This window comes from Acipenser ruthenus, chromosome 36, assembly GCF_902713425.1.
Source record: "Acipenser ruthenus chromosome 36, fAciRut3.2 maternal haplotype, whole genome shotgun sequence".
Classification (NCBI taxonomy): domain Eukaryota; kingdom Metazoa; phylum Chordata; class Actinopteri; order Acipenseriformes; family Acipenseridae; genus Acipenser; species Acipenser ruthenus.
In genome coordinates this window covers 2,820,021-2,833,381 of record NC_081224.1, presented here as the reverse complement: position 1 = coordinate 2,833,381, position 13,361 = coordinate 2,820,021, and the positions used below count along the sequence as shown (strand labels likewise).

At 43.2% G+C, this 13,361-nt stretch overlaps 1 protein-coding gene across 2 annotated transcripts in view; it reads right to left on the bottom strand.

The window, feature by feature from the left end:
* Positions 1–1,283: 1,283 nt before the first annotated feature.
* LOC117402058 (ras GTPase-activating protein nGAP) overlaps positions 1,284–13,361 on the bottom strand; it is a 31,529-nt gene continuing 19,451 nt past the window's right edge. For both annotated transcript variants that reach the window (XM_059008150.1, XM_059008151.1), the window contains 10 exons: positions 13,200–13,344; positions 12,364–12,508; positions 11,085–11,321; positions 9,744–9,945; positions 8,697–8,788; positions 6,987–7,269; positions 5,088–5,195; positions 4,602–4,792; positions 3,786–3,870; positions 1,284–3,525 (listed from right to left, as the gene is read on the bottom strand). In XM_059008150.1, coding sequence (XP_058864133.1) covers positions 3,382–3,525; positions 3,786–3,870; positions 4,602–4,792; positions 5,088–5,195; positions 6,987–7,269; positions 8,697–8,788; positions 9,744–9,945; positions 11,085–11,321; positions 12,364–12,508; positions 13,200–13,344 — 1,632 coding nt within the window. In that variant the 3' untranslated portion in view covers positions 1,284–3,381. The remainder of the gene's footprint in view (positions 3,526–3,785; positions 3,871–4,601; positions 4,793–5,087; positions 5,196–6,986; positions 7,270–8,696; positions 8,789–9,743; positions 9,946–11,084; positions 11,322–12,363; positions 12,509–13,199; positions 13,345–13,361) is intronic.

The window sequence follows — 13,361 nt, the reverse complement described above, 5'->3', positions numbered from 1 at the left end:
TGAACTACAGAAGCAATGGGGTGTTCTAATACATGTGCACACTGCTGAACTACAGAAGCAATGGGGTGCTCTAATACATGTGCACACTGCTGAACTACAGAAGCAATGGGGTGCTCTAATACATGTGCACACTGCTGAACTACAGAAGCAATGGGGAGCTGTAATACATGTGCACACTGCTGAACTACAGAAGCAATGGGGTGCTGTAATACATGAGCACACTGCTGAACTACAGAAGCAATGGGGAGCTGTAATACATGTGCACACTGCTGAACTACAGAAGCAATGGGGTGCTGTAATACATGTGCACACTGCTGAACTACAGAAGCAATGGGGTGTTCTAATACATGTGCATGCTGCTGAACCACAGAAGCAATGGGGAGTTCTAATACATGTGCACACTGCTGAACTACAGAAGCAATGGGGTGCTGTAATACATGTGCACACTGCTGAACTACAGAAGCAATGGGGTGCTGTAATACATGTGCACACTGCTGAACTACAGAAGCAATGGGGTGCTCTAATACATGTGCACACTGCTGAACTACAGAAGCAATGGGGTGCTCTAATACATGTGCACACTGCTGAACTACAGAAGCAATGGGGTGCTGTAATACATGTGCACACTGCTGAACTACAGAAGCAATGGGGTGCTGTAATACATGTGCACACTGCTGAACTACAGAAGCAATGGGGTGTTCTAATACATGTGCACACTGCTGAACTACAGAAGCAATGGGGTGCTGTAATACATGTGCACACTGCTGAACTACAGAAGCAATGGGGTGCTCTAATACATGTGCACACTGCTGAACTACAGAAGCAATGGGGTGCTGTAATACATGTGCACACTGCTGAACTACAGAAGCAATGGGGTGCTGTAATACATGTGCACACTGCTGAACTACAGAAGCAATGGGGTGCTGTAATACATGTGCACACTGCTGAACTACAGAAGCAATGGGGTGTTCTAATACATGTGCACACTGCTGAACTACAGAAGCAATGGGGTGCTCTAATACATGTGCACACTGCTGAACTACAGAAGCAATGGGGTGCTGTAATACATGTGCACGCTGGTGTGTGCTGGTGTGACTGCCAGTGTAGACTGTATCATTTCCACAGACTGAAGTTTGTTTAAAAAAAACATTGAGATTTGTTTTTTTTACTGTAAATCCTAAGTTTGGTATCTTCTTTGAACCGTTTGTTGGTTCTAAATATAATGTGAAAATGTTATTTGAAGCTGGGGCAGAATGGAAAAAATAAGAAAATGGAACATGCTGTTGATAAAAAACACAATTTAATCTACAAGGTTTTTTTTTTTTCCCTTCCTTTCCCAGCCCCTGAAAGCATCATTCATGTTGTTATACAGACGAGTTTGAAGACATGTATAATAAAAGTGATTAAATGATAACAAACAACGAACCAGCTGCAGGCATCATGGCATGAGAAGCAGGGAAATGCAATCAAGATCAGAAAGACATGACCACTTCAGCATTGCAGTTCATCCCAGAAAACCTTCTTAGCTCATTATGGGTTCTGTAATGGAATCACTGTCCATGTTTCCAACCTAAAGTCCTGAAATGAATCCCCATATTACACAACTGCATCTTCACATATTGCAACCCACAACCATGAATCTGCTTCATTCCATGCAGTGCTGCACCTCAATGAACAATGCCCTAGTTGCTATTTATTGATCCATCTATTCATCTCACAGCAGAGTCGCTCGCTAATGCAGTCCTCCAAGCCATCAACCTGCTGCCCAATAGGTAGGGCTGCATTTCTTTCATGACAGAAAACGGCATTCTTTAGAATAGGTATTTTAACATATTTCATGAATAATAACATAATATTTATTAAAGCAGAAAAATAGATAGCTTTGTCACATTGTCAAATTGACCATTTTCTCCAGAGTTATTGTACAACAAATGTTTCTAAATGTTTCTAAATGTTTAAATGCTTTCCTGAACAGTAAATGCAAAATTTTGGAATATTTCGTTTTTTTACGTCTGCTTTTTAAACATTCTATTTTCACCATCTCAGTGAATTAGTAACCAAAATAAAAACATAAATACATGTAAAAAAAAAAAAAAAAAAAATACAATGACAGAGTGATCTTCAGTAGAAATATTTCCGATCTTTGATGCAGCTGGTGTCTTTTTCGTTGAAGACATTTTAAAGAAATCGTGCTGCTCTCTGCAGTGTGCCCAAGCATTAACTGGAAGCAAACTAAACCGGCTGCCAGGTTCCTGATGCACTTTAACATAAACAGGTAGTGCGTCAATAAGGCAAACATTTTCTGTATTTATTTTTAAGTGATAGAAAATAGGCATAGTTACACTTATTTCAGAAATAGGAATTTTCACAGGTAACTACATATTGCACAGCAATGGATAAATGAAATCCATCATAACCGTGACAATAATACAGCTGTACCAGTAGAGTTATAGCGAGTCCTTGAATACTCACATACTGTAAAAACCTTTGTATAAGTCTATTTTCTAGGTGTTTTTAGGGGGTCCTAAAAAGGGGGGAAGCGACTTATACACTGGTGTGCCCTATAGGCTTCTTCCTGAAATTGTTGTCTCAAAAAGGGGCAGGCGCGACTTATACACTGGTGCGACTTATACACAGGTTTTTACGGTACTTGAAATAAAATTGTTATTCGGAAACTTTGATCAAGGTTCATTACTCAAGAAAAAGAAAATCTTCAATACATTACTTGGGATTTCCTTGGTGGAGTTATAAATTAACCGGGAATGAACCAGATTTGTGAATCAGCGAATCCCAACGAAACAATAAGGGAGTGCTGATCTGCAAAGCTGTATCACGCTGAAATGAACCGATCCTGGCTAAAACGCATCCACATGCTACCAAATGCAGATACACTGCAGTGATGGGTGCTTCTATAGTCTACAGTGTGAAGCTGTGTGTTTATAGGGCTGTGCTTAATAGTAAATATTGTGTGTGTGGTCCAACGTATTGGTCGACGTCGCTAATGCACTTCAAGATGACGGACGATACAGATTCGGCACAAGGCTTATATTCATAATAAATAACAGTGATAAAGAATTCAAACACCAGCCTATCCCACCTCTGCCTCTGCCTAACTTCATAGATGCTTGTGCTTTGGTTTTGTATGCAGTTTGATGCTCCTTCGAGGAATTAAACTACATCAGGGATTCCTTCATGCTTACACAGCAAAGGACAAATGTAACAATTCTAATCTGCTGCAGATTAAGTTTGAAATTGTACACCCTAAATAAATTCAATCGCGGCACTTCAGAATGATGTGGAGGGCTTTAGGCGCCCGGGTAGAATGCCAGAATGTTTTGGGTCCATCTGTGAGGTGCCCCTGGAGAATGCCTGTAGAAAGAGCTAAGGTCCCTTGGTCTCATCATCCCTGTTCTCCAGCGGTTCCTTCTCGGGGTTTGAAGGAGCGATGTGGTTGCTGGTCTGATTCGACGCTTGATTCTCCTTCAGCTGGTTAATGACGTTAACCAAATCAGCGTATTGTTGTTCCTGAAAAAAAGAGGAAAAAGGCAGATGGAGTTTATATCAGAATTTACAGGCCTGTCTATTTTTATGATGACCTGAGTTTTTTTAGGAGTAAACACAGCTGGAGTGTTACCTCCTACAAAGCTTAGAGATCAACCAGCTCCTAGGGACTGTAAAACACTTATAATGGAGTCTAAGCTGTAATACTTATTCTACGGCATGAGTTTCCTGACTGGGCGTGTGTGTTATTCGATGTAACCGTAGCAGAGTCTGTCTGGACTCACCAGCATGTTCATTCTCTCCAGAGCAGCCGAGGCAGCGCTCAGCTTGTCCAGATCCTCTCCCCGCTCCTCTTCAATCACCCCCAGCCTGCAACACAACAAGGGTGAGGACGACAGTGAAAATATCACTTAGTGATTTAACAACTATCACGAGAATCACAATCATCTTCAATCGGGCTTTAACTCCCTGTAGCAATTGTGACTTCCCTAATTCTCAAGTTCTTTCTGTCTCTCGGTCTGATTTACGTTCGTTAGCTTTTTAAAATAAAGTCGGACCACTGATTTTACTCACAGTAGAGGGGGACTGAACTCAAGTTATATTCCGATTCCAGGTTTAATTAAATGTCTCTTTACAACCCCCTCCCCCCCCAACTCTTTATGGACAAATCCATTGTCTGCAGAAACAGTCAACGCTGACAATATGATAATAATGTTCAGTAAAATAAACAATAAAGACTAACGTTATTATCAATAGTATCACGATAAGCCATGCTTCCTTTACTCCCAGCCCCAGTGGAACACAAATCCCCCTGTAGTAACTGACACAAAATATTACTGCATTGTCTGTGATCCCCATTGTTCTCTTAACCAATGATCTCGTTGCCTAATTTCAAAGACGACAAGTTGTTTCTCAAAACAATGTATGGCAAAATAGTAGCGTCCGTACAAATATATATCTTCAATAATCAAATAGTTTTGATAAATGGATGCTTTTAAAATAAAACATTGAGTCTGTGTTCTCCACCCCACCGGCTGCTCCAATCTCCACTGCTTTCCAATCCCCATGTGCACACTAGGTTGTAATGACCCCCCTCTCACCTGAAGGTGGTGCTGGCGAGCTGCTCATCCCTGGCCTCCAGCTGGCCTCTCAGCTCCTGCACCTGGCTGTGCAGCAGTGCATTCTGGTCCTGGCTCTGAGCGATGAAGTCCTCCAGCCTTTTTGCCAGCTCCATTTCTCTGTCTGCCGCTGAGTCCAGATCTCTGCGCAGTTCTGACAGCTCCTGATCGTGCTGTAGGGAGAAGGGTCAGGTCAGTTAGCTTCTTATAGTGACATTGACATTAGGGTATGCTGGTACTCGTAATTGCCTTTAAAAGCTGTCCTTCCCATACCTTTACAACTGAGTACCAATCAATGGCAATTGAGCGTCCTAAATAAGAGGAAAATTCACTTCCACTCTGTTGTAAAGGTGAGGGAAGGACAGCTTCATTAAAATCAACACATTAATGCATGGGTATACTGTATACATGCCGATGAATACTTCTCAAAGGTAAGTACGAGTATGAGTAGTTCAGTGTGGCGCTCACCTTTTCCAGTGGGTGTAATCCCTCATTCTCTTTCTTGTCTACCAAGGATTCGGGAGGTGGGTTAATCCAGGGAACGGTCTTGGATAGCTGTTTCATCCCAGCCTGGTCCTTTAGAAAAAGAAACCAAACAAAAGACAAGACATGCTTATCATCTCACCCAGGCAGCACCTTGCAGACTCATTCACCAATTAATTTTATTTGCACTCTTAGTTAATCATTCCTTTATGATCAAATTAGATCTGACGCAGTAAAACTACCTTTGAAGTCTGTTTCTGAAACTGTAGACAGGGAGAGGAGTTAGGTGGCGCAGACAGGAAACGGGCTGACTCCCTAGACTCTCAATTTCCTCCCTTTCCTTTAGAAGCCTGTTGACCAATCAGGCTTTTTGAATGTGACTTCAAAGAAGTCTGAGCACGGTGACTTTTGGCCATGAGAACACACCGTTACACAAGCACCTACATTTAAAAAATGAATACAAGAATAGATGTAGGCAGCCTGTCTGCATGACCAGAGAAACCAATGGAGATACAGTATCTTTAACAGCAATTCCTATTGCCACTGTCATAGAATATATGTTCCCCTTCCAAATATTTGTACCCCCTCATTTTTGTACAAAGTCATCTTTCTTTGAGTACTATATCATAAGAACATAAGAAAGGTTACAAACGAGAGGAGGCCATTCGGCCCAACTTGCTCGTTTGGTTGTTAGTAGCTTATTGATCCCAGAATCTCATCAAGCAGCTTCTTGAAGGATCCCAGGGTGTCAGCTTCAACAACATTACTGGGGAGTTGGTTCCAGACCCTCACAATTCTCTGTGCAAAAAAGTGCCTCCTATTTTCTGTTCTGAATGCCCCTTTATCTAATCTCCATTTGTGACTCCTGGTCCTTGTTTCTTTTTTCAGGTTGAAAAAGTCCCCTGGGTCGACATTGTCGATACCTTTTATAATTTTGAATGCTTGAATCAGATCGCTGCATAGTCTTTGTTCAAGACTGAATAGATTCAATTATTTTAGCCTGTCTGCATATGATGTGCCTTTGAAACCAGGAATAATTCTGGTTGCTCTTCTTTGCACTCTTTCTGGGTGAACAGAAATTCGGGGGAACCAATATTTGTTCACATCGGACTGGGTGTACTTGGGGTGTACCTGAGCTTGGCTGTGTATACAGACCACTCAAGTGACCCTCATTTCAGGGGTCAGACCCGCAAATTGACATTAAAACCCACAGACCTGCGACAGTCATGTGAGATTCAATGTAAGGTCAGTCTTGATTCTTGGCTGTGTGCACGATCGCGAAAAGCAAATCATATATAGAGTACAAGCTCAGGGTTACAAACCCCTTGAGAATGGAGCTTGTTCGTAAGTCTGAAATGCCCGTAACTCTGAATATGAGTTTTCAATGGTTTTAAGAAATGTGTACGCCTGCTATCTACACCCTGAAGAATAATACAAGGATACGGCACATTAATGCAATAGTCACATTGTTATGGTTTTAAAGTCTTAAAACAGTACTATAAATGGAGAAAGGCTAAACTGAAGTTACCACTGAAACTGCTACAAAAGCACAGATTTAAACATCCAGGAATGCCTGGGTTAATGCAGTGCTTGTTTTAAACACAATGCATACTTGGTTTGAAATCTGCCTCACCTCTGTCTGTATACATTTGGTGGTACAGTAATTTTGCCTTCTCCACATTATTATGATTTTTTTTATACAATTACTCATTTATACAGTTGGGTTTTTACTGGAGCAATCTAGGTAAAGTACCTTGCTCAAGGGTACAGCAGCAGTGTCCCCCACCTGGGATTGAACCCACGACCCTCCTGTCAAGAGTCCAGAGCCCTAACCACTACTCCACACTGCGCATAGCATTGTAATGTAAACAAGACAACGTGTACCTGAGTCTGGCGGTCCTGCCTGCTGGCTGGGTAGGAGATGTCTAGCTGGGGGGTCTCCGGATAGGGGGGTAGCTCCTCCGTGCTGGCCTGGCGGGCAGGGAGGCCCTTGTGAGTCTTGTTCCTGGCTGGCACACTCTGGGTGCGCTGCACTGCCCTGCGTTCCTTTCCCAGAGCTCGGTACTTGTCCTCGCAGTAGATCTGCTGCATGGAGTTGTTCACCGGGCTGTACTTCACTAGGTCTTTGGGAGGCACGTACACCGGCTTGCTCTGCTCAACAATCATGCTGTCAGGGGAGGGCAGGTGTAAAAGGTTTATGGGACAGGAATCTAGAAACATGAAAATAAACTTTGGGCTAAGCTCTAAAACCACAAATGTACCCAATAAAGTAACCACACCAGAAATAAACAGCTCAGACTTTGAGTTCAGGGGCTTCCTATTCGTTTTAGATGTTTAATCTGGTGTTGACGATTTGGAGGAAGTAGCTTTGAGAATGTAGCCCTTTATGTCTTTATTGAAACACTTCTAGTTGAAACGTTTCTCATTGAACTCTCATTGTCATTGAACGTTTAGCCGTTATGGATGAAATAACAAGAATCACATGCCTCTGCTTTCAAAGATACTGAGTTTAGCATTCTGTCCTCCTGATGATTTTATTCTTGCCATTATTGGTGTTGGTAAAATAAAGAACCTGTTTTCTGATTTAGAGCAATGATTCGAGAAGAAGAGAAGAAGGTAAAGGAAAGACAGAAAAGAGAGCGGATGGGAAAGAATTGTATATTTGGTGGGAAACGTTTCCAGTCTAGTGGTGTTGTTTTGTGAATTCTGAATGGGCTGTCTGTTATTGATTGTTGCTCCCTTGTATTCCTTTCTTGCAGTGTTTGATTGTATGTATATATATATATATATATATATAGGTTATATAAAGGTTTAAATAGAAAGAAATAGTAGATGATTACATCATTAACTATGTAGTAAATTACATCACAAGCACATTCATAGATTTAAATAGAAATAAGTGTGTGTAGTTACCATGGCATCAAAAGCCTGCAAGTACCTCCACTGTTTGTTTTCAAACACACTTTCCCTTGGCACAGGCATGTTAAACATACCGGAACATTGGGAAGTTGGCTTTTTTGAGCCAAAAAATATATATAAAGAGAGAGAGAGAGAGAGAGAGAGAGAGAGAGAGAGAGAGAGAGAGAGGGAGAGGGAGAGGGAGAGGGAGAGGGAGAGGGAGAGAGAGAGAGAGAGAGAGAGAGAGAGAGAGAGAGAGAGAGAGAAACGTTCCCATCTGACTGCAAGCTTGATGGGGCTCGTCTGAGCTTTTGCTGTGTCCAGTTCAGCTCACAAAATGTAAAACCTGGACTGGATTCAAACTGCTCAGCTATCGGAGTCTCATTTTCCACCCCTTCTTAGAAAAGTGTAGTTTAACCAGAGATAAATAAATCTGAGCATGCAATTCTATTATTGCCTGTTTGTAAGATAAAAATAAGTTTCCCACAGTAAAATAATAGCAAAGTGTAATGAAGCATAGTGAATGCATGAGGAATCATAAGAAAGCATTGTAAAGAATAGCATGGTAAAGCATATTAATAAACGTGGCAAACCAGGGTAAACTACGGTACATGCATAGTATAAATGCATGGGAAAACTGCAAAAATACAGCAACGTTTCAAAAGGTCCCCCCTCATTCCCCCCATGGGACGGTACCTGCCGATGCTTATTCTCGGAGCGCTGCTGCCCAGCGAGTCTGTGATCCTGTTCAGGACGGAAGGGAGCGGGTGCAGCTTGTCGATGGCGGGCTGCAGAATCAACAACACACGAGTAAGAAGAGACGTGATTAACACCTTATTGATTCTCTGTGGATGCAGCACCCTTCTTTACCTGTACACCATAGCAACATGCTTATTAGCTGTGCATATGCCATTGGGGTGTGCAATGGCTCACAGGGAATTTTGTTTCATGAGCGGTCATTAGTTGTCTTAAAGAACAGAGAGGGAGAGGCATTTATAAAATTGCAGTGTGGTGTGCTAGGGTAATTGCAAAGTGTAGTTGAGGTTGTATAGTGACATCCTGCTAAAGCATGGTCAACAATAAGTATGATAAATACATAATATGGATGAAATTCAATGACTAGCTATTTAGGGACTATAGCGATTACAAACTGCACCCTTTGTACCTCAAGTTTAAAAATAAAACGAAAGCAAATGAAACCAGTATTCAAATTCCATTTACGAACCACGAACTTTAAACGCAGACCACCAAAGTGACCTGGTCTATAGACACTATGCATATTGCTGTGAGAGACTCTGCTGTCTCTCTGCGCACTGACCTGGTCTATAGACACTATGCATATTGCTGTGTGACACTCTGCTGTCTCTCTGCACACTGACCTGGTCTATAGACACTATGCATATTGCTGTGAGAGACTCTGCTGTCTCTCTGCACACTGACCTGGTCTATAGACACTATGCATATTGCTGTGTGACACTCTGCTGTCTCTCTGCACACTGACCTGGTCTATAGACACTATGCATATTGCTGTGAGAGACTCTGCTGTCTCTCTGCACACTGACCTGGTCTATAGACACTATGCATATTGCTGTGTGACACTCTGCTGTCTCTCTGCACACTGACCTGGTCTATAGACACTATGCATATTGCTGTGAGAGACTCTGCTGTCTCTGTGCACTGACCTGGTCTATAGACACTATGCATATTGCTGTGAGAGACTCTGCTGTCTCTCCACGCACTGACCTGGTCTATAGGTGCTATGATGGCGCACAGCAGCTCGTGCAGAATGGACAGTTGCAGTGGCAGGTCCACGTAGCCATCGAAGCGAGACATGTGGACCTCGCTGTCCGGGTTCGAGACATCCTGCAGGAAAGCGCGCATCCGATCCCAGTGCTGCTCCAGGAACTCGTTCATGAACAGCATGTACTCCTCCTTATCCCCGAAGCTGGAGGGAGAGACAGACAGACAGACAAACAGGCGTGATGTTGCAAACCGTCCACAACCAAGCAAGTGCACGTTTACAATTAACAAAAGTCAAAAGCTATAGGCTAGGCGTTACAGTTCTGTTTCACTTTGAATCTGATAAGAGATTCGCTTAGGTTTCCGAAGGCAGCTGATGCTGACATGAGAACGTTCCCGTCAGCTCCCAAAAATTACAGCAGGAAGAAACTCTTTAGATCCCGATCAAATCCTTGAAGTGCAATGACCAGGAAAGTGCATTGAAAGCATGGCTTGCAAACAGATTCTTTAACCTGGTGTAGTACCAGATACGTGTGTTTCTTTCAAAACTGCACTTTTTGAGAACTATGGACGTGCCCTTATACAAGTATTCCATAGTAAAAGCACAGCAGAGTTTAATAAAGCACAGTGAAAGCATGGGAAAGCAAAGGCGAGCATTGTAAAGAATAATCTTTGAGAACTATATATAATATGACCTAGAATGACTTTAAAAGCACACGTGCACATTATACTTGCACTGTCTTCTGTTGCATTCAATAGTATTTTGTTGTTTTCATCAGGGGGAGGGGGTGGGGTGTTTGACTGACACCACTATGCATATTCTGATTCTATAGAATTGTTCCATAAATGATAATAATGACAATAATATAATAATCCGGACTGTGTTCAGTCTGTACTGAAATAATTACAATACTTCATGAATGGCCATGTTATAAATGCATGGAATACCAGGTGATGTAGTAGGATCTAAAAACACTGGGAACATTCGAAAACATCTAGATTCTATCCTAATAAATTTGATCCCCTGATAGGGGCTAACGGTGTGTTAGGAGAGACGAGCCTTGATGGGCTGTTCAGCCTCTTCTCATTCCCAAGCTCTTCTTATGTTCTTATGCTGTATCCTCTATGAAAGCACGCTCTCGACTTGATTAGAGGGAGCCACCAAACACTTAGAAACATATTATAAGCCATTAAAACTATTAACTCAGTTTATATAGTTTATACATGCAGTAGTTGAAAGGTTTTGAATGCCTTGTCGTTGCCGTTCTTGGTGCAGATTTGCACTCTGATTCTAGGTGTATCTGCTGCTACACGTTTCAATGGGGTGGGTGCAGGGTGACTCACGGGGTGAAGTTGGCCAGGTTCTGGATGACCTTGGCGGTGAGGGTGAGGGTCCGGGCCGTCCCGTCGGGGGGGTACTGCTGCGTCAGGCCGAAGAGGCTGGGGCTCATGATGGCGGGACACAGGAAGCGCAGGAAGAGCGAGGCGCAGATGAGCCGCGTGCCGATGTCCCGTTTCTCCCGGATTGAGCATTCCTCCTGCCAGCACGAGAAGATCTCGTTCAGCTCCCCTGGGAATGAGCTGGGGGGGTGGGGGGAGAGAGAGACAGAGAGAGAGAGAGAGAGAGCGCGAGAGAGAGAGAGAGAGAGAGAGACAGACAGACAGAGAGAGAGAGAGAGAGCTACGGATCATGAAACCGCTCTCAATTGAAACAGCAGATTTCAGATTTCAGTTACGCTACCCTGACACCAAATCCTCCTACCCCCCCCACGCCCTCTGGCCTGTAGCATATGAGAGTGAAATGTGTTGGTAATGCTAAACTAGTTTGCTGGAGGTGACTGGCACAAGGAGAGTTGCTAAGGTAACTTAGGCTTCAAATGATTGGAGAGATAAAGCATGTGCAGAAATGTATGGGGAAGGAACATATGGTAAACAATTATCCACAGTGACCTTGTAAAAGAGAGTAGTTAGGGGTTGGTTGCACTTGAATGGAGCAACAGCTAAGGGGCGAAATACTATTGATAATTAATAAGATGACAAAAACAGACTGTAGTCATGTATGTTCTGAGCCTACTATAGTATAAATAGCAGGCATGGAGGCGACACAGACAGAGAAACCTCTAATACCTCCAGGATCATCGTGGACCATCGGTGAATCAGTCTGAGGTCTCTCTCCAGGGGAGAGGTAATCCCATCAATTGTCTATCCCTGTTATTACTAGTGGCACATATTGCAGCTAAACAATAACATTCAATGCAGAATGTAATGTGGGTATCTGGATAATAAATGGTAAACATTGTTCAAATTTAAAACATGGTCTCACCCTTATAGCGTAACAAAGTAGTTAATTCCATGTTAACCATAACCCTGTAATGCCCACACATTTTTGAAATGACAACAGCGACTTTATTTATGTAATTAGATTCCGTTTCTTGTTCAAAACATTTTTTTTTCATCTGCCCGGCAACACAAAATGTTCTGCATATGAAAAATTTGGGCTTGTGAGGCTGGATTTAAAAAATAATAATATAGAGGGGTGGCTAAGCATCGTATCAGATGTGATACAGAAATGGGCACTACAGGGTTAACTCATACAGCTTACAGCCCCTTGGTCTGTCCTCACCTGTAGGCCTCTGTAATCCTCTGGAAAGCCTCCTCACAGCCGCTACGCAGGTGCTGCTGCTGTTCCTGCAGCTCGCTCGGGGAGCACTTCTGTGGGTCCACCTCACAGCTCACCGACGACTGGTACAGCCCGGTGATGAAGTCCCCTGTGCAGGGAGAGGAGATGGTACAGTCCAGTACTTCATTACACATCCACACCCCTTCACATGCACACACAGAGACAGGAACAGAGGCTGACAGACACCCGTGTAAACACACACAGGACAAGACCAGAAACACACACACACACACAGACACATCAAGACAGACTGAGACTCACACACACACACACCAAGACAGGCAGAGACTCACACACACACACACACCAAGACAGGCAGAGACTCACACACACCAAGGCAGAACCAAAAGCAGACACACACACACATACAGACAGGCAGAGAGGCTGACAGACAAACACGCACGCAGAATTCATACAGACATACAAATACAGACAAGCAGAACCAGCCACACACACACACACACACACAAAGACAGACAGGCAGAGATGCTGACAGACACCTGCATGCACTCACACCAAACAAACAGACAGACACACTTTGACACAATCCCAGACATAGAATCAGGGCCCGATTTGCAAAACTCTAAGCATAGTTATTTCTTTAAAGCCCATTTTGATTCATGAAATTAAAAAAAAAAGTTTGGAGTTCACTGAACCGTTTTCAGATGTTTAAGAAAGCAGGTTTAGAAATGTATTCTCAATTTACAAAGCTCTGTTGCCTTTAGGTATACTCTTCAGAAAACCAGTCCTTTGGTGTTGTACCCGGACAGCGTGTTTACCGAGCGTGTCGATCAGGTACTTCTGCCCCACCAGCTTCATGTACTCGTCGATGGCCTTGGTGACCAGCGTGTTCTCTCTGAAGATCAGGGACTCCTTCTCACCGAATCGATCCACCTCCGCGATGCCCAGGTCCTTCAGGAAATCCTGGGGGGGGGAACAGG